Source organism: Lepidochelys kempii, chromosome 6 (assembly GCF_965140285.1).
Source record: "Lepidochelys kempii isolate rLepKem1 chromosome 6, rLepKem1.hap1, whole genome shotgun sequence".
Taxonomy (NCBI): domain Eukaryota; kingdom Metazoa; phylum Chordata; order Testudines; family Cheloniidae; genus Lepidochelys; species Lepidochelys kempii.
This window is the reverse complement of record NC_136385.1, coordinates 23090662-23110865: the sequence shown is the minus strand read 5'-3', so window position 1 is coordinate 23110865 and position 20204 is coordinate 23090662. Positions and strand designations below refer to the sequence as shown.

General features: G+C 50.3%; 1 protein-coding gene across 4 annotated transcripts in view; it reads left to right on the top strand.

Annotated features, from left to right (window-relative positions):
- The window catches only part of IRF7 (interferon regulatory factor 7), a 61667-nt gene that overhangs the window by 1240 nt on the left and 40223 nt on the right, over positions 1 to 20204 (top strand). For 3 of the 4 annotated variants that reach the window (XM_073347132.2, XM_073347131.2, XM_073347129.2), the window contains exons 2-12: positions 715 to 851; positions 2737 to 2899; positions 5231 to 5438; positions 6390 to 6478; positions 7878 to 7926; positions 8902 to 9099; positions 10949 to 11185; positions 12164 to 12412; positions 13002 to 13385; positions 13764 to 13882; positions 14897 to 14912. In XM_073347132.2, coding sequence (XP_073203233.1) covers positions 829 to 851; positions 2737 to 2899; positions 5231 to 5438; positions 6390 to 6478; positions 7878 to 7926; positions 8902 to 9099; positions 10949 to 11185; positions 12164 to 12412; positions 13002 to 13385; positions 13764 to 13882; positions 14897 to 14912 — 1735 coding nt within the window. In that variant the 5' untranslated portion in view covers positions 715 to 828. Of the gene's footprint in view, positions 1 to 714; positions 852 to 2736; positions 2900 to 5230; positions 5439 to 6389; positions 6479 to 7877; positions 7927 to 8901; positions 9100 to 10948; positions 11186 to 12163; positions 12413 to 13001; positions 13386 to 13763; positions 13883 to 14896; position 20204 lie in introns of those variants that run through there. The other variant, XM_073347130.1, reaches the window with a different exon arrangement.

Genomic DNA, 20204 nt, shown 5'->3' with positions numbered 1-20204 from the left:
TGGCTTCACCTTGTGAACCACTTCAGCTCTCAGTAAGGGGAATTTGATATTGCATGGATGAGACAGGCTGCCATGGGATTGGGTTGGCTCAAGAGCCAGACATTAGATGCTCCTGAGATAGCTTAGCCGTCTCCTCTACTGAAGATGGGTACCAGCTGAGTGAAGGGGGACTGATCTTGTGTAACATTGGAATACAGTGGAGAGTAAGGTGTGGCATGAATTGCAGAAGATTTTTCTTAAACTCAAGGAGGGCTGAGGGTTCAGCATGTCTGCGAATCCCCTTCCCTCTCTTGTGGTTTGTAGCAGGAAGCTAGAGAGGAGCGTTATAAGAAACACCCCAGCAAGTCAGGTTAACTATTGGTTCCTCAGCAGCAGAATTGTTCATTAGTCTGTAAGCTCTTAGTCGGAGGGACTGCGGGACTGCACCTGGGTTGCAGATGCAGTACAAAGAGGAATGGCTCTATCTGCCAGCAAAGCCTGCCAGCTGCATGTGCCCCTCCCTTTCCCTGAGACTGGCACCTCCTGGGGGTTTCTGCTGGGCAACCGAGCTCCCCGCCGTCCACCCTGCCCTGGCTCGGGGCTCAAAGCCACCAGTCGCCTTGCTCGAGTGGTTGTCAGCACACCCCAGAGAGGGCTCCGGTGCTGACACAGGAGTTGATTTGGGGTTCCATCATGGCGGCGAATGTGAGTGACTCTCCCTGCATCTGCCTCCAGTTCATACAGGTCCTGCTTGGAGGTTTCCAATTCACCCGCAAGAATTCCGTTTGGTACCAAAGGAGCGACCTCCCCAACCCTTCCTCCTGCAATTAACCCAAGACTGGCTGCCTGATGGCCGCATCCGAGAGCGAGGGGTAAGTGGCTTTGGGGGAGCCGGACGCGGGTGCGGTCAGTGCAGCCTGGGTGACGTACACAAGCCGGTGGGAGTAATGCAAACCTGCACTATCTGGCTGTAACCGCTGCCGGCAGGCCGGAAAGGACACACCCCTGAGCAAGTGGATCCCACGGCAACAGCTTTTGCGCTTATCTCCCGCGGACAGCAAAGGCAGCCATGCCTGGCTGATATCTGCCAAGGAACTGCTGGAGACTGGCCCTCGGGGCTGTAAGGGTCGCCGTCGTTCACCTAAGCGGCTGTCTACTGTGGCACATGGCTGCCCGGTGACTAGCTGCTCTGTTAAAGGGAAGGCGCAACTGCCGAATTGGACGTGAGACTGCCGTGCAAAAGTACTGTCATGATTACAGGTTTGCTGAAGTGTGAAATATGACCACTTCTGTCTGCTGCAGGAAACGGGAATGGGAACATCTCCGTGAAGTATTTTAAGTTAAGGAGTGCCTGCCCTTTCTTTATCATTTGTATTCCCTTCGTGCCCACGGCCCAGAGCTGCAAAAGTAACTAGGCTTCTAACGCTTATTGAAATCAACAGGAGCTAGGTGCCTAAATACCATTGAGGATCTGAGCCTAGAGGGCCCAAGTGAGATGGGAACTCAGTGGTGCTAGGTGCTTTGCCAGGGCTCACCACACTGGCGCCTCCTGCTGGTCTTGGATTAGCTCTGCGGGTCAGTACACCTACTCCCAGTGGTGCTTCACCCAGTGTCCCTTCTGCTCCCAGACCCTCATCACTCCAAGGACTGCGGCATTCTCGTCACGACCCAGCCCTCTGGACGTGTCATGATCTGCGTTCCCCCCTTCCAGGGGCAAATGTTGCAGTCTAACCGTCCCACCACTTTCCCAGTGGCAACTACAGCCAATTGTCCGGCCACTTCCCCGTGGTCCCAGCACCCTCTTCGTCCTTCCCTAGGGCTTCAGCCTGCAAATCCCAGCAGCCAGCCAGGAGCTTTTCTCTGGTCCCTGCTAGCCACACAGCTCAGTCCAGGCTGCAGGCTTCCTTCTGCCTGCCAGATACCCAGTCCTCCCTTCTTGCACTCTAGGGAGTAACTGACCCGACTCTTCTTATAAGGGCCTGCTGGGCCTTGATTGGCTGTTCTTCACAGCCACTCTCCTATTGGCTGCTTCTTGAGCAGCCTTCCTTGGGCCCTGTTAACCCCTTGGATGCCAGTGTGGGGCAGACGCCCCATCACAGTGCTGTAGAAACTCATCAATTCATAGATTCCAAGACCAGAAGAGACAATTGTGATCATCTGGTCTGCCCATGTATCACATAACAGTCCATGTGACTTCCCCACAATAATTCCCGTTCGAATATGGAAAGAGATGTACTCAATAGACCAGGTACACAACACAAAAAGCACGGGGAGGGAAAGGAACCATTGTCATCCCCATTTTATAGATGGGGAAACGGAGGCCCAGGAAGATAGAGATTTGCCCCAAGTCACACGGAGTTTGCAGCACTGAGGCACCTAATTTTCATATTAATTAATTATTGACTAAATCCATTTATAGCATTTCTGTGAACGTGTTTCTTCAGAATAACTGCACACATCCACCTTGTGTGTGTGCTTTTATCTCTTCTGATAGATGCCTAGCAGCTGTTGCTTGTTTGCGCTCACCAGCAACAGAAACCTGCAGCTGATCAACTCTGTCCTCCCCATTCATTCCCAGGGAGAAGGCAGCATTTCCTTGGGCTGCATTTTTTCCTTCAGCAGCACACACTTAGCTGGAACAGCAGATGTCTTCCCTGGCGGCTCTGGTATTACTCGATTGCTGTTATTTGCAGGGGTTGGTCTTTGATCTGCCATTGGCCAATAGGCCTGGCATAACCTCTGTCTCTGTCTTTACAGGGGTTCTCAAAAATTACGGTTTGCCTGGTGGCTGATTAAGCAGATCAACAGTGAAAACTACGAGGGGCTCTGCTGGGTAGACAAGCACCGCACTCAGTTTCGCATCCCCTGGAAACACACTTCCAGGAAGGATATCAACCCTAATGACTACAAGATTTTCAAGGTAGGATCCCAAATGATTCTCTTTTCCCCATCCCCACCAACCCCCATCTCCTGCAGAAGCCAGTCCCAGTCCAGGGTAACTAATTAAGAAGAACTGGCAAAACGATCAGTGTCAATGCTCTGACATTGCTCTGTGACATTTGCCTTATAATGGTGTGTCACTGCGTGATGCCCTTGCACTGGGGGGAGGGATAGTTCAGTGGTTTGAGCATTGGCCTGCTAAACCCAGGGTTGTGAGTTCAATCCTTGAGGGGGCCATTTAGGGATCTGGGGCAAAAATTGGGGATTGGTCCTGCTTTGAGCAGGGGTTGGACTAGATGACCTCCCGAGGTCTCTTCCAACCCTGATATCCTGTGATTGTAAGGATGCATCATTGTCACAGTGTGGCACCGGGCAGTAATTGGCTAGTGCCCTTTCATTCGATGGAGTATCCATCCACCAGGGTAACAGAGCACAGAAGGGTTCCTTGGCAGAATGCACACCAGGCCTCAGAATAATGACCAGCTTCAATTCCCATGGCTGTGGGAGGACCCCGATGACCCTGGTATGGTTTGTAACATGTTCCCTTGCAGTACATCATCCAGTCACTTGCTGGCCCCATGTGCTGAATGTTTCTAAGTAGAGCGTGGTTTCCAGTAAACAAAAGGCAAAGCTGGAACTCAGGCAGCGTGGAAGCTTGTTTCTGCCTGTTGTTTCAGTTATTTTCTTTAATAAATACCTCCTATTTAAAAGACTGTTTCTATACATCATCATAGGGCTGCTGCCCCTTCTGGAATTTCCTGGACTTTCCACATTTTAATGGGGTCTTCCCTGCAGACTGCAGCTTACAGGCAATTGAAAGGTTCCTAGATAAATTCTGAGCATTATGAGAGGACAATGTTGTGTTGAGATGTGACATGAAATGTCTCAGCTCAAGCAGGTTAGAAATTTTCAGATGGAACGTTTTTCTGTTAGAAAATGCTGATTTGTCAAAATGGAAACATTTTGCCGGAATGTGTGTCAACTTCAGTGAAATATTGATGGAAACCAGGCAGGTTCCTAATCACACCCTGCCTGCCAGGGGGAGTTCCATAGAGCCCCTGCTTCCAGGTTCCCCAACCTGCCTCGCTCCCTGCCTGGTGGGTGGCTGGGATTCTGAGCAGCTCAGGGAGCTAGGGAAAGGTTTCCAAAAGATTGGAATGACGTTTTGGAATGTTACTTTTCTGAAACGAAATTTCAGAATTCTCCTTCCCTGGGAAATTTCAAACTTGCATTTTTTTTGTTCCGTTCCAGAATGATTTCCCCCCCCCCCCCACACCCTCGAAATTTCAGAATTTCCTGCAGAATGGGAATTCCAGTTTCAGCCAGCACTAGGCACGGCTAAGAGTAGGATTAGACCCTCCCAAAGACTGAGCTGGCAACAGCCCTCAGAAATCCTGAAGCTGGGCTGTCTGACCACACTGAAAATTACAATAGTTGCAGTGTCACGGCTGGTAAAGGCCAAAACAATCTCCCAGTTGATTCTGCTTAACTTTTGTTTGTGATCTTTCCCGTGGCAGCCAATTAACGGGCATGTGCCTTGGAAAACAAAAATAGTCACCCAGGAGACAGATCTCATTTTCAGGCTTGTTACAAAGAGTTGGACAGAACTGTGTTAACAGATCGTAGGCAATTCAGGGCAGGGCCTATCACTATACTTGTATGGTGCATAGCACCATGGGGCCCCAGACACTACCATTATATAATAAATAATAATACAGAGCAGTTGGGAAGTAGCCTATTGTAATGAATGAGCCCAAAACAACAGTAATCGAGGGGGTACCTTGTAAGAAAAAGGGAAGGGGGAAAATGGGATCCACTGATGATTTTGCCTAGTATTTCTCCATTGTACGCTGCATGTCTGTATTTAGACCCACTGTCCAACATGCTTAGATGCTGTGATGATGGGAGACTGTATATGCACCTAGGCAGAGCACATGTCTGAAATCATGCTAAAATCAGCACCAGAATCCTCGGCATCCTAGGAGGAGGCTGGGTCAAGTTCTAAGCTCTTGGGTGTTTGAGTCCTGGACCACAGTAACAAAAAGGGAAAGATTACTCCACCACAGTGGTCTGAGTGGAGGTTGGGGCGGGAAAGGAGGTTTACACTTACGGCAAAGTGCTTGACGGATCCTTTAAAAAAACCAACGGTGCTAATAGAGAGCTTGGAAGGAATTGTACAGAGATCTTCATGCCTTGCTGCCCGTGGGGCTAAGATCAACATGGCTTTCTGCTTGACGGCACTGACAGACTGCTCCTTCTCTAATGCCTTCCTACCTGTCTTCTCTCCCCCAATCCTTCTCTTTATGGAAAGGCCTGGGCCATAACCAGCGGAAAGTACAACGAAAAGCTGAAAGATCCGGCCAAGTGGAAAGCCAACTTCCGCTGCGCCCTGAGAAGCACAAACATGTTCCTGATGATGCAGGACAACTCAAAGACCTCCGAGGACCCTCACAAAGTGTATAAAATCATCAGCCCAAGCCCTGATGCTGTGGCAGCCGCTAAAGCCACGACTACTAAAAGTAAGGATGCTGGCAATACAGGCTGAAGACAGGCGCAGACAGACATGGTTCTGATTTGTGCAAGGAGCTCTTTTGTTTTACTCTCTGCCTGGCACCACTCCAGATCCAGTCTGAATAGAATGTGGCGTCATGTGGGAGAGATGGGATTTTAGGTAACTGCCTTTAAAAGTGACCAGGGCAGGGGAGGGCAATATTTCAAAAATACTTGTCCCCCAGCAACTCCTAGCGTTCTCAGTCAATGGGAGCTGCTGAATACTCTTGAAAATTAGGGCCTGTGGCCTGAACTGTGGGTGACATGGTTGGCGTGAGATCATGGTGCTTAGTGCTGCTCCCTGCTGGTAGGGCAGAAGTGCTAACCGTACCGGATGTTTTCCGAGGGCAATCTCACTGCCCTTCTCCTGCAGATTTCTGCTTTGAGGAAACCCCGTGAGCCAAATTCTACTTAGTTGCACATGCGTTACCCTGTAAAGTCAATGGAGCTGTGAAGGCTATGGTGACGCAGGTATAAATGAGGGCAGCTTTCAAGGCTTCCCAACAAAGTGTGCAGAAGGTCATGAAGAACTGGATAAACTGGTGGCATTAAGGGCAACATTTTCAGAAGTGCTCACTAATTTTTTGGGTGCACAACTCAACACCGTAAAGGGACCTGACATTGAGAAAGGGGTCTGCATCTGCCCTCTGAAAACTAGACCTCTTCAAAGTGTCTCAAGTTGGGCACCTAAATTCACCAGTCACCTTTGAGAAGTTAGGCCCTTGGTGTCTCCAGTTGGACTCCTAAACTTGAGGGAATCCAAATTAGTGAAGAGTTTTCAACATATGGGCCTTAAGCCCTGAGCAAATCCCACTTCTTGGAACTATGGATCATGCTTAACTTCCCGTGTGAGAGATTCCATTTGCTAAACCACTGGTTTTTTCCTCCCCATCCCTGTGTAATTTGCTGTTGTCTTTTAGACAATAACCTGCATGACAGTAAAGAAGACATCAGCCCCCCTTCTGAAGAAGCCCCTAATCTGCATCACCATATGCCACAGCAACTGCAGGTACCAGAACTGGGGACGGGAGAAACTGGGGAAGTGCTAAGCTTGAAGGAGCCCTGGAATCATCAGAACCTGATAACGTTTCACTAAACTTAGTGGCTCATGGGAAATTAACAGGGATAAACTCCCTACCCCCACGTTGCAGAGTTCTGACTCAATCAACGTCACTGCTAGAGCCCTCCACGTGAATGTGTCTCTAGACAATGTCCCTGGGAGTTGCTTATACCCTGCAGGGACAGAATCTGGCCCCAGGAAAACAGCTAGGCGAATGATCATGCATCTCTTTTTGCAAGAAGTCATGTTTGCAACACCAGATCTAAATACACACACAGCTAGCTCCTGAGCTGCAATCACAGAAGATGATCCAGCTCAGTCTTCTCACTGTGTGAAAAAAGTTTTCCACAACGGAATGAGAGTTTTTGCCTGGGGGAAAACTGCTTTTGTCTGCTACCATGTAACCTTTTCATCCACACAGTGGATTCAGGTGAGGAGGGAATAAAAATTACCTGTTCTGATTTTGGCATGAAAACATCCACACATTCAGGACACGCTCTCTCCCCTCCAGCTCTTCCAGGAACCATGTGTCTGTCAAAGGCCTTGTCTACAGGAAAAAGTCTAAAATTTAACTAAGGGTATGATTCAAAATCAGTTAAGCTAAACCAGGGCAAATTCTTGTGCAGACACTTTTGGTTTGGTTTAAATCAATCTTGGTTTGGTTTAGCTTAAGTCAGTTGGGAATCAGTTTAAAGCTAAACTAGCATAAGCTCCTCTTAAACTGCAATAAGTTCCACCCAGTTGTTTGGAGCGGTTTAGTTCAAATCAGTTTTAAGTTAACCTGGTGCAGCTTTCTCATGTAGGCCTAAGACCCTGGGAAGATTCTGTTGGCCGCTGTGGAACTGCTCTAATTCACAGCAGCTGAGAATCTGGCCCCTGGATCACACTGGGGGGAATTGTCTCCATTCCAGCCTCCAGTGGCCATATGCCAGCATAGCTACAAACCCTCATGTCCATAAAGAAAGCCACCATTTGCATCAGGGGTGCTTATCCCTGTGTCAAGCAGGCTCCCAGGTTCTCAGCCCCTCCCTCTTGGATGTGTCTTCAAGTCAAGAACGCAAAGCGTATTTGGCTTGCCTGCATATCTGAGTAGCCACTCTCCTTGGCTCAGGCTGGCCTTAGCTGGGACTTGCATGTTGCTGCTGGGCCACTGGGAAGCAGCAAGACTAGCAACAGAATGAGGCCATGGCTGAATCCACTTCGCTGGTCAAAGCCTCTCTGTGAACGGGTGCAGAAATGCCCAGCTAATTGTAGGGGTGTTGCTTCACTGATGCACTTTCTCACGCATATCTCTATGATGAATCCAATAAAACACAAAGAAAATGGTCTTGGGTGCTTTGTTTTGCAGCCGCAGATAGAATTAGATTTGGAGATGTCGCTGGAAAACCCTCCCCAAGGTAAGTTACTTGCTGGTTTGTTTGTTTTTTTTTTTTTTTAAAGTGTAAATGATTGGATTCCGGAAGATAAAACCCAGAATAGAAACTGTGGTGCTGCATATGGCCCTATGCTCCTCCATTGTTTGTTCATTGAATTGGATCTCTTTACTGAAGGCTTGGGCACTCGATTGAGAGTTGGGAGCCTGGGGTTCTCTTTCCTGCTCTGCCACTGATCTATTCAGCACCTTGGTTGAGTCTCTCAGCATTTCCACATGCCCTGGGGCAGGAAGCAGGATGAACTAGCCAGGAAATTATCCTGAGGCATACAGACTTTGAATCAAAGTCGTTGCTTCCTAGTGCAATAGCCCTGTGGCTTTTCCACCTTGTCTGGAATTCTGGTGGAAGGTCGGTGTTGCATTTAATTCTAATCAAATAGAACAGGAATGAATAAACATAATACATGCTTGGGAAGGAGATAAGAGAGAATAACAATATGGCGGAGCTGATAAACCTTTGCTCGAATAAGCAGTCAAGTTTAATCCTTGTTCAGTTCAGATTCAGTGCCCAGTAGTTGAACTGTGGTCTGATTGCCTTTAAAACCAGCCTATTCAAGATCAATTTCTAACCCAGCTATCAAAGACACCGCCCCATAGTCGGTGGGTCTGTGGCAACAAGTCTGCCAAAGAACCCCTGCGTGATGCCATCAGGGGCAACAGCCCTGGGCAGGTTCAACCGTGGTGCCAAGGTCATTGGGGAGACAGACCTTGGCCAACAGTGTCACACCCCCAACAGCTCGCTTTGGCCCAGCATGGTGAGGTCCTAGCCAAACCCCATGGGCAGGAGCAGGGCTATTGCAGGCTTCCACCGTGCAAAGCGAACTCCTGAGGAAAACCAGCTTCTAGTGGGACAGGTGGAGAGGTGCATGAGAAAAAACTTGTGACAGGCATAGAGACGTGCGTGTGATTGAGACCGTCCTCGGCTCTTGTTGCTCCACAGAGATGGACAGCGTGCAGAACGAAAGGCCAGCCTACGACCCTGGCAGGAATCTGTCCCAAGGCTACACCACCAATAATTTGGTGCCAAACGGCTACCAGTGCAGCCCCGACATACTCCAGTGGATTCTGCAACAGTGCAGCTTAACCCAGAGTGGCTGCAGCCCGCAGCAGCTGCCGTGGGCTCTGGATGGAGGTTCAGGTAGGCTGAGACCCCAAAGAGCAGAGCTGTACCCAGAGGCACCTACGTTTCATAATACAGCTGGCTCTCACTGGACCTCCCAGTGACTTCCTAGGCTTGTGTTAGAAATGTTGGGTGCGGAGCGTCGGGACAGTCCCATTGTATTCCAGGGGTGAGGGAATCCTGCCCTGCCTTCTGATGTGCTCGTCGAGAGCTGTGGTTCTTCACCGTCCCATGCCAGCAGAGCCTCCTCCCACAGCGTGGGCAGTTCCAGACAGGAAGCCAATGGGCTGCAGGGAGGTGCCTAGGAGGTATCCCTCTCAACAGCTGCTCCAGCCCACGTACTCAGCTCAGAAACCAAGTGGCAGGTTATTGTACGGCATCCAAGCAAAAACAATGAAGAGGATCTAAAGCAGGGGTGTTGCCCGCCCCCACCCTGTGGCCCTTGAGGCTCTTAATTGTGCGCCAAGGGCGACTGCATAGAAGAAAATGCGTACTTGGTTCTCAACGAACATGTGTCCCTGAGCAGCATCATGTGACTTTGCAATGCAGTGTTTGTGTCAGCCCGGTTGCTGCAGCAAGGTGCTGGGAATGCTGCTGCCCAGCCAACGCCCACTGCATCTCCCTCAGCAGCTCTGATGTGAGCCAGAAAGACGGGGAGCGGCTACTCTCCCTTCCCTCCTGCAGCTGCTCAGCAGCACCCCTGCTGGCTGCCTGCCGCATTACGGGCGAGAGAGGTTGCTCTCTTCCCTGTGGGGCTATGGGAGCTGTAGGGAAAGCAGGACAGGAGTTTGACTAGCACTGTGTGGGTCCTGGAGGAAAGCCTGGCAAAGGACTTAGTCCCCTTCCCCACACAGTCATCCAGGGCTGCCCAGGAGAAAGGAAAGCCAAAAGCCATTCTGATTCTCTGCCCCATAGGCTAGAGCTCCAGCTGTGACCCCTTCCTCCTGCATGCCCGCTGCTGGCAGGACATCTAGGAGCCAGCTGTGCTCACTCTGGCTCCTGCTGGGGACTCCCCCACATAAGCGAACAGTGTTGCCCACTCTCAGGATTTTAAGCATTGAGTCCTGGGCTATTTGATATCTTGTTGTAGAGCCCCAGCTCCTGGAGTCATGTGATGAGACAAAATTCCCACCTTTCATTTAAAAAATTAGAAATAAGTTTCTGGTTGCAGAGAAAAGCTTGAAACCGTGAACTTGAGAGGCTCAAAACCAGAAGGCAAATAAAAAGAGCCCCAAATTGGGGGCAGGGGGGTGGTTATGTTTGGGGACTTGCATGATGATTTGAGAGCAAGATGGGCTGGTGACACCATGGGAGTCCTGCTGGGTAGGTTCCATGCCTGCCTCAGCAGTGGAAAGCAAGCCAAATTTTGGATTGGGATCCCCCCTGCTCTTTCTGAGACGTCTGACCTTCAGGCTGGGAAGCTCTGGGGCCATTTCTATAAAACTAAAACAAACGGCAAGGGTCATTCACCCTGCCCACCCTGAGACCAGACCTATGCTAGCTGCGGGCAGCAAGGGCCCTGCACTGAGCCACTCACCCACATCGGGTGTGTTGCATCTGCGTGGATCAACCCCCGAGGTCAGGGTCGGTCAAAATAGTAATGAAATCCATCTCCCCTCCCTGTTTGGATTCCCAAAAGTGAGGTTCAGGCGAGGGTTGGGAAGCATGGGGAGTGGTGGATACTGCAAAGGGCATTGCCATGGTAAAGCTTTATCCAATAGGAAGATCTTGCAGCATTTCCAAAAGGAGAGAGCGAGCACGCTCAGCAGCTATTGAATTGTCTAATGTAATGGCCAGCATGCTGCAGTGCCTTACCCAACTCTGGTAATTAACACTGGGTTTCTTTCCCCCTCCCCCCCTCCATCAGGGGAAGTACCATATGAAGACAGCCAAGGCTATCCAAACCAACATATGGGCCAAAATGGCTACCCACCGCAGGGGAGCGGAGCGGCAAATGGACCAGTGGAGAACTATCACCAACCCGTTGGCCAGTGGGTGACCCAACCCATGCAAAATGCTTATGACCCTTCTGCGGCCTCACTTCTACAGCAGCCCCTCCCATCCAGAACAGTTCCTGGCATAAGTCAGCTTCTTAATAGTGCAGGTCAGTATATCCCCATTATCTGAGAGCTGGCCGGTGTAAACAGGCACTTGAGACAGAAAAGACTTGTCGGATCATTGGAAGGTTACGCTCCCCCCAATAGCAAATGAAGCAGATATGGAACTAGGCTTCGGAGGGTTAGATTTTTATCGGTAAATGTCGGTAATCGTCGACTTCACTCTACACACAAACCGAGGAATAAATAGTCCATCGATAAAAATTGAAATGTGCAGAGAAGCAGCATTTTTCTTCCTCTGCTGAACAATTCATGAGAGTTTGGTTTAGGGCTATGGGCTGTGCACATTTTGACCAGTGAGGTTGACAATTCGGGTTCTAACAGTTATAAAGCTTTAGCTTTTTGAAATCAAGGTCGGTCGTTAAAGAATTACTGCCTGGCCTGGCCTGCCCTGCCATCTGACCCCCTCCAATCACTTCCCACAACTGTGAACATTTAAACTGGGGGAGGGGAGGAGAGGGGGGAAATGCTTAAAAATAAACAATCGCCATTATCCTCCAGTTCTCAGAAATAAACACTGAGCTCTGCCAAGCCTACTTAGAGCTGATCCCGCACAGGAAGCCAGTTTGCCAGAAGAGCTCAGCTCCCGTTCAGCACCGAAATGAAGCTGTTTGCTAGATCTAAAACTTCCCCAATTCCCTTGCAATTACTCATCCCGCACCAGCAGGACGTGAGGGGCATTCGGGAGACAGTCTCTATCCCAAAGAGCTTCCAGTCTAAATGTGGAGGATGGGAGGCAGCAAAAGCAAAACAACGAGCAGTGACGCTGTGCGGGCATCTGGGCAGTACTGTCGTTTGTGCAGAATGATGATATTGTTTCCTTTGGACAGACAGTTTAGGGCTCAAAGCAGGGGGTTTTCAGGAGGGACTGTAGAAGAGAGTGGGTGAAAAGAGCGGCGCTAAGCAGAAACTAACGGGTTCGTTACTGCCTACCCGTCTCACAAGCCTATTGTTCTCCATCCTAGCGGAAGTCCTGTTTGCAGGGAGACCTCACTACAATAACCACGCGGGCGTCCAGAGCACTTTCCCGAGCGAAGCGCCTGCAGGAAACGCAGTGATCTATCAAACGCTGAATGGCCCGGGAGAGAACAGTTATCACCAGCCGGCGAATCAGTGGGCAGCCCCCGAGCAGAACAGGTTGACCCTGCTGGCCGCCCCTCTCCCAGAGCAGCATCCTCCTCCCCCCAACACAGTGCCATCGCAGAACAATACAGGTCAGTGACGCCACCCCAGCTGCCTGCCCCAGGGAAGGAGACCTGCCCCAAGCACAGAGTACATCCGTCACCCACCCCTCCCTCTTCCCTCTGAAGGTGAACAAGGGCTGGGGCAGACTTGTCAAAGCTTTAGGAAAACACAGCTATTGGAACTGAATGGCACCGACCTTTCCCACCCCACCCCTAGATTAGAGGGCCCTCTTCACTTCTCTTGGAGGTTGAGACATCTCGGCTTCAGGTTTGAAATAGATACCCCGCCCCACCCCCATCTCCGCAGCCCCGTCTCCGCTTGCAGAGGGGGATCCAGGAAGTTCCATGGGGGACCAACTGCAGGGATGGACAGGTACCATAACGCTCAGGCAAATGCTCTGCTGAGACTCCCAACAAGGACACCAGTGGCAGCCGGGCGTGGGGACGATGGGCTCAGCATGTCGGGGGCTAATCCAGCATCCACTGAGGTCAGTGGAAGTGTCTTCACTGACTTCAGTGAGCGTTACATCGGGCCCTTGGCAAGCAGCCTGTTCGGAACCAGAGCACACCTGTTCCCGTCAGGCCCTATATAGTCCAAGCGTTCCCTCGTCTCTTGCAGAAACCATTCCTCCCACTATGGACATCACCATCTATTACCGAGGGAGGCCGCTCCACGAGGTGCAGGTGGCCACCAGCAGCTGCCTCTTCGCATACAATAATGAGGACCCCACCTTTGCTCCGAGCTGCACACAGGTGGTCCAGTTCCCAAGCCCAGATGAGCTGTCTGACCAGAAGCAGGCCCAGTTCACCAGGCAGCTGCTCTTGAACACAGGACTGCTGCTGGAGCAGAAGCACAAGAAGATCTATGCCAAGCGCCTGAATAAGTGCAAGGTTTTCTGGGCCCTCTCCAGGCACTTGGTGAACATGGCTCAGAGCCCTGAGCCCAAGCTGCTGCCACGCGGCACCGAGATGGAGATCTTTGACTATGAGGTGTTCTCAAAGGGTGAGTCTGCATCCGGGTGTGGCTTACTCTATGGGGCCAGATTTACGGGTAGCAGTTAGATTAGCTGAGAGAAACTCCAAGAGATGTTACTTACCATACGTTTTCCCCATGGGGCTCCAGTGTGGTCGAGGTGCGTAGGCTGACCAAGGGCCGGAGCCCAGCCTGCATAAGCACTGGGCTCCAGGTTTTGCCTGGGCACTTCGGGGAGAAGAGAGAATGGCCAGGAGCAAGGGTGAGGGAGCCCCAGAATCTTCTAATCGGAAAGCTCCTCTCGTGGCCACCGTCCCCTGACCATCCCAGGGCAGTTTATTTAATCCAGCCACCCCAATGCCTGCCTTGTCCTTTGTGCTACTAAAACCATCCTGTTTCCTTCTGCAGAGCTGAAGGATTTTAAGGAACATCAAAGGGCTGCATCTCCCGACTTCACCATCTACCTTGGCTTTGGGCAGTGCTTCTCTAAATCCAAGCCCAAGGAGGCCATGTTAATCCTAGTGAAGGTGAGCCAAGAAACATCATTCTCCCTTCGCTATGGAGGGAAGTGATGGCTAAATGCCAAGCATCCTTCGTCTCTGGTGGGATGGTTCAGGGGTTAGTGTTTGTTCACTGATGGTCAGCTCCACTGACTTCAGTGTTGACGTGCAGCCGCTAAGAGGCTGCGCCCCTCTTCTGTGTGGAGTGGCCATGGGTCCATGTAGCTGGTGAGGAGCTAATGCTTGAGTGGAGATCCCTGAGTAACCAGCGGGGAGAGATTTACCCCCCCACCCACTGAGCTTCACAGCCACATGGCAAGAAGTGGAGAATCCTCCTCTGCCTCTAAAGCTTTACAGTCCTGGGAGGGTAACTAAGCATCTCTTTCTAGCTTAATTATTAGTCCTCTTTGACTATCCAAATTCCCCTCCAGTGAGCCCTGCCAATGCACAGACCAGTCCTGGCTCGCCGCTGTTTGGGAGGGGTGGGAACGCATACCGTTTAGCACTCTGACACTACCATGACGGGTACCAAGATGAGAACCTAGACCGATCTGATGGGGCTGCAGCGTAGGCATAAGGGCCTTCTAGGGAATAGCCCCAGTGCAGAAACCCCTTCGGTCCAGTCACAGAGCCAGCCCTATGCTGCTTTCACAGCAGCCCTCGCTGCAGAGTGTAAGTTTAAGGAAGGAAGAGGTGGATCAGGCACAGAAAAGCTGTGGCCAAGACCGACCTGTACCCTGGCTATTCTGCATGCCTGCAAAGCCCACAGCAGGCTGTTGCAGCCAGCACAGGGCTGAATCTGGGGTTGCCAGACATAGGTGAGAGATGCACTTGCCACACGCTTGCACCGCAAGCCCTCACTTCCTTGTCTCTGGGCGTTGCTGACAGAGCATGTCTCCCCCAGCAGTCACCCCCTGGGGCAGGGGAACAGATGGAGGCTCTGACGGGGCCATTCACGTGGCTCATTCAAAAGAGGCAATGCATAGCAATGTGGCAGCACAGATGAATGCCTCCTGAGGGGTGTTTGTTTCTCTCTTGCAGCTGGTGCCCAAGTTCTGTGAGTATGTCCATGACATGGCCCTGCAGGAGGGAGCCTCGTCCCTGAACAGCGGGAACGTGAGCCTCCAGGTGTCAAGCTGCTTCAACAGCTTGTATGACCTCATTGAGCAGTACAATATGCAGATTGACTGAACCTCCTCCCCTCCCTAAGATCTGATCGGCACGTGGGAGAGCAGCATTGGCCCATCCTTGCCTAGGTCTCTGCCTGACTGGCCTGCCTTTGAAAACACTTCTGCCTTTCCCCTGCCCACTGGCATCAGTTTGCCCCCATCAGGAAGTGTGTGTGTGAGATGATGGGTGGCCTTGTGGCTTAGCCACTTCACTGGACTCAGGAAAGCTGGGTTCAGTCCATGCTGTGCCACCTCCTTAGTGACCTTGGGCAAGTCACTGCAGCTGGGGGCCTCACTTTCCCCATCTGTAAAATGGGAACAATTCCTTACCTCATAAGGTTGTTGTGAGGATAAATGCATGTGAGGTGCTCAGATATTACAGAAATAGACAGCTCAGCCTTCCCTACTCAGGGCCACCAATTGAAAATAGAGATTTTTTTTCTCCAGCTGAAATAAGCAGGGTACCAGACACTGTGTTCTGAAGGTAGAAGCAAGAGAATCTTCCTCTCTGCTTCAGGAGCTCAGCAAGAAAGTCAGGGTGTGCACGGGGAGGGGAATGACAGGGGGTGGGGCATACTCATCTACAGCACTGCAATGTAATGATCTTGTGTCTCTGTCTGGGCTGAGCAGGCTGGGTTTTAAGCTGACTGAAGGGTGTTGACAGGGAAAAAATCCTTATCCGCGCCTGTTGCTGACGTGAGTGAAGCAGGAGTCCTGGGGGTGGGTCGTACAGTAGCCCTGGCCAGCTCTCCTGGGGTCACAGGGTTGGTACAAGGTGAACTAATCCGTCAGACGGTGACTTAGCCACAGCTCCTAACTTCCATTGATTTGAATGGAAGTTTGGAGCCTAAATACTTGAGGATCTGGGCTTTAATCAGCTGATAGACCACTATGGAAAAATCCCCACCCAGGGCTAGGAACAGGGGAGAGGCCCCTACAGAAGACACAGACTCCACTTTCTCCTCATGCTATGTCCCTTTCAAGCGCTCGCCTGTCAGAGGTCTGTGAAATAGAAGCACCCATGGTTCAGTAGATCTGCTAGGCACGTCAGCTGTGCCCAAGTAGCATACAGACAGCTGAAGTAAGCAAGCTCGAGGAGGGCTGCTTTAAACAGCTGTGCCATGCCTCAGGCCCTCCCCTTACCCCAATGAGTTGAGAGGGGAACGAGGAGAATGAGTAACACCCTGAACAGTGTAGCGGAGGGGAGGCCCGGAAGCCACAACAGAGGCTGGTCCTGCTCCCAGTGGAATTTTGCCATTGACTTTCCTGGGAGCAGGATCAGTCCTATTCCAAAGTAGCTTGCTCCCCCAAATGTGCCCGGCTAATAAATTAAAGTTTAGCGCCGAACGCTGTATTCTAACCTCTCCACACTCTGCCTGAGTTCAGTTTGCAGGCCCAGCCGCGCTCGGCCTTGCGCATGTTGTATGAGCCCATTTGCCCTACAACTCCTTGTCGTCCTTGAGCAGGGGGCGGTCACTGCCTGAACCAAGTCACACCGACAACACTCCACTTCATTCTTTGCCAGCTTCTTGCCCCACAAAGCACAGTCACACAAGAGAAAAACATGCCGCCACCCTACCCCTTTTTCTGTCCCGCTTCCCTTGGACACCACAGCACGCATGCGCTGGCCTGCTGTCATCTGATGAACACACAGCATACATAAGCACAGATCCATAAAGCTGGCACTTTCCTAACCATACATGCTCAGGGTAACCTGTTGTTTTAATGGGCATAGGCCAGCAGTTCTTAAACTATGGTTCACTGGCTGACTACACCATGCTCCTTATTTCCTGCACCTCTTCTTCTTTTTTTGGTAATTTATTTATTTAGTACAGTTTCAGAATGCTTGTCAGGGGCACCCAGAGTGTAGGCTGGGTGCTTTTTTATTTATTTTTTTTCTTTTTAACTGCAGTGTAGCCAAAATCTCAACACCTTAATTGCCTTTCAAACAGCCGCACGGGCACTAAGTGCCACCGGTGCTCTGCCCATGTGAACAGTTGCGCTAGTGGCCACAGCGATGATATGTGATCAGAGCAACGCCGCTTGTGCGGCGGGATGGGTCATAAGACATTGGGTCGTGACCAACACTGGAGCAGTAGGGGAAGGCCAACTGCTGTAGACTACTGTCAGGCGAGCAGGCTGGACTCTGACAGGAGACCTGTATGAAACTGACATTGCACACTGGATGTTGTTTTCCTCCAAAAGCAACTACAGATGTTAGCTTTAGGACTCTTCCCTGCCCTAGCTTAGGGGTTGCTATTGCTAAGACACCTGAGTATCAGCATGTTATCTGAGCACTGAGCATCTGTGGAAAGCAGCAAGAGGGAGATGAGCTTATCTTCCTCTTTTTGCCTGCCCACAATTCTGAGCTGTATATATTTATTGTGTTAATATGATTCTGGGTAGTTTCAGTGATATGTCATTTGAAATTTCTTGCATTCCATGAGTTTAGGAACTGAGGGTGAGTGAGGCCGTAAACGAGTGGCAATCCACTTGGTCATCGCACTGTGTGCGTGTATCACACACGGAGGTTGGCCTCCTCACCAGCAGCTCTAATTGCTTCCTCCTTTTCCTTTTAAGGCTGCTTGGATCTTTATACAGGTCATCCTGACTGAGCTGTGAGTCTCAAAAATGCAAGTGTCTCAAGGACTGACAGCTGAAAGTTTGATTTAAATAGAAAAATTAATGGACTCCAGGAAGTCTCATCCTCTGCCCTTCCTTTGAGCAGGCAAGGGCATTTTAAGAAAAAAAAAGAAGGGGTGGAGGGGGCGTATATAAATCAGGGAAGCAGGTCTTCCCAAACCTATGCACTGATGGAGCCCAACACACCTTACGAAGGGTGAGTGAAACCCTGGCCCTGCTGAATTCAGCGGGTGTCCTGCCATTGACATCACAGGGGCCCGGATTTCACCTGGTGGGTCTGGCAGAATGTTAAGCACTAATACTAAAATATAATTTATAGAACACCTGCCCCACTGTGGTACTGTCCCTAGGTTTTTTTTATTGCTTAGGTAAATTGGGCATGTTTATGTTTTAGCTTCCTTTTATTAGCACAGGGCTCTGGGTTTCATCCAAATGGACTTTGGCCAAAGTTTTCAAAAGTGATTTTGGGGGCCCCGCTGGGACACTTTTTAAAAGGGCCTGATTGTCAGAACATGCAGAACACCTGCTCTCTCTGTCAGGCCTTTTAAGGTGTCAAGCCAGCACCCACAAACTGAACCCCTCTGCCCCCCATAAATCACTAGTAAATGTAGGTGATTGCAGGTCTGTGTACAACTCCCTGCTCCTGGATGGAATGTCACCTGTTTGAGTGGGTCCAATCTGGGGCTGACCTAGAGGACCAGCACTTGAGCAGCTAGCGAGGCCTTTGGCTTTGCAGCTGAACTGTGACTTCCAAATAGAGGCAAATCCCTTTACATGGGCTAGGGTGTAATTCAGTTGGTCTGGCAGTCCAGCCCTCTCCCAGCCAGCCTGAGAGTGGAGAGGGGCTCTTCTCCTGACATCTTGTACTGGAGTTCAGTTTTACACCACAAGTGGGTTGGTCTTTGCTGCTGGTGGCCTCACAGAAGTCGTTCCAGCACGAGCAGAAAGGCTTTAGGAGTCTAATCTGGCTCCAGTTGAATTCAGTGGCCAAAGTAAATGATTCCAGGGGGAGGTGAATCAGCCTCAAGGGGCTGCTTGCCTATAGCATGAGGAGGAGATAGACAAGGGCAAGAGGAGGGAGACATGAAAACAGCCCCACACGCAACTGGCAAGATGTGCCAAGCCCCTTCTCCCTCTTCTCTATGGAGCAGCAGCAGGTCTGGTGCCTTCTAGCTCAGGTGTTGAAGGCTTTAAGTAGCATTTGACTTTAGTAATATGCCTTTTTCTAATGTCATGTCTCATGCAGCCAGAGGGTTTTTGCACTCGCTGTAGAGCAGGCATTGCATTCACTGGGAGAGGATTGCACAGCCCGAGAACACTCAGTGGTTAACGAGACTGTAGCCTGACAGGGCGTAACTTGTCTCACAGTGTTAGTGCGGTGTGTGGGAGGGATGGATGAGTCACAAGCCAGTCCTTCAGAAGCAGGCTATAACTAGGTTCTAAATGGTCCTTCCTCGTTATCTGCTGTAAGGAGGAAGGACCATTCAGAACCTAGTTATAGCCTGATAATGATGCTCATGAGAAAAATCAAAGCACAGTGTATCCAACATGATTGCGTTACCAACAGCGTGTGTGGACACAAACTGGGTAGGGAGGCAGCCTCAGTACAAGCTGTACAGTAGAAGGGCCTCTCGCTATTGCCCTGAAATGCCAAGCTGATCTGAGTTGGGTGCTACGGACTATTTTGCCTTTTTAATAAAACGACCCTTGTGATTTGATTTAAAAATTGCCTAACTCGCATCACAGGTACAGGGGGGATTGATTGTGTTCTCTCACACCTCAGTTGTGATCATGGGAGTTCCACACAAAGCAACACATTAAAGCCCTTCATTTTCCTTCTCTCCACAACTTGGACTGCAGAAGGAAGTAGGAAATAAAAGGACACTAATGACCAGCTGCTTCATACTAAGCCAGAAAATCAAATTTCATGGATCAGCCTCTGCACTGCACCTTTGGGAGGCAATCAGTGAGAGTGTGTTAATTAAATATGGATTTTTGTAGTGTACTTTTTGATACTTGGTTAATTACTGCTACTTCCCATATGATGGAATAAATAGGCTGCTTCCCCAGAGGTTGTAAACTGGCATAGCTCCTGACACAAATCATGCTTTCAGCAAATCAGAAGACCCGGAAGTTCTGGTTCTTCGTTAAGAGGCATAAGGTGAATATTGTTTCTTAGTGAAGAAACAGGGCCTTGATCCAAAGCTTAACAGGAGCCTTTCCAAAGGGGTTCAGTGGGCTTTGGCTCCAGCTGCTAATGTTGAAGGGATCACAAAATCTGAAAGCTTCTTTCTGTCTTCATTAAGAAATGTTTCTTAGAACTGTAATTGAGGCCAACTGTAATTCTCTTCTAACACCAGGTCAGTTTTTATACATTGTGCCAGTTTTTTGTGTGTATTCTGAGTAGTGCAAACCTTTCAGCTACTGATGTGAGCGAAGCTCTCTGTTCACATTGCTCATCTATGCATCAGCACGGGCAGGAAAAGTGCCCTTTTCCCCTCTTGTGTCTGTGTAAATAAACTGACATTCCACTGTCC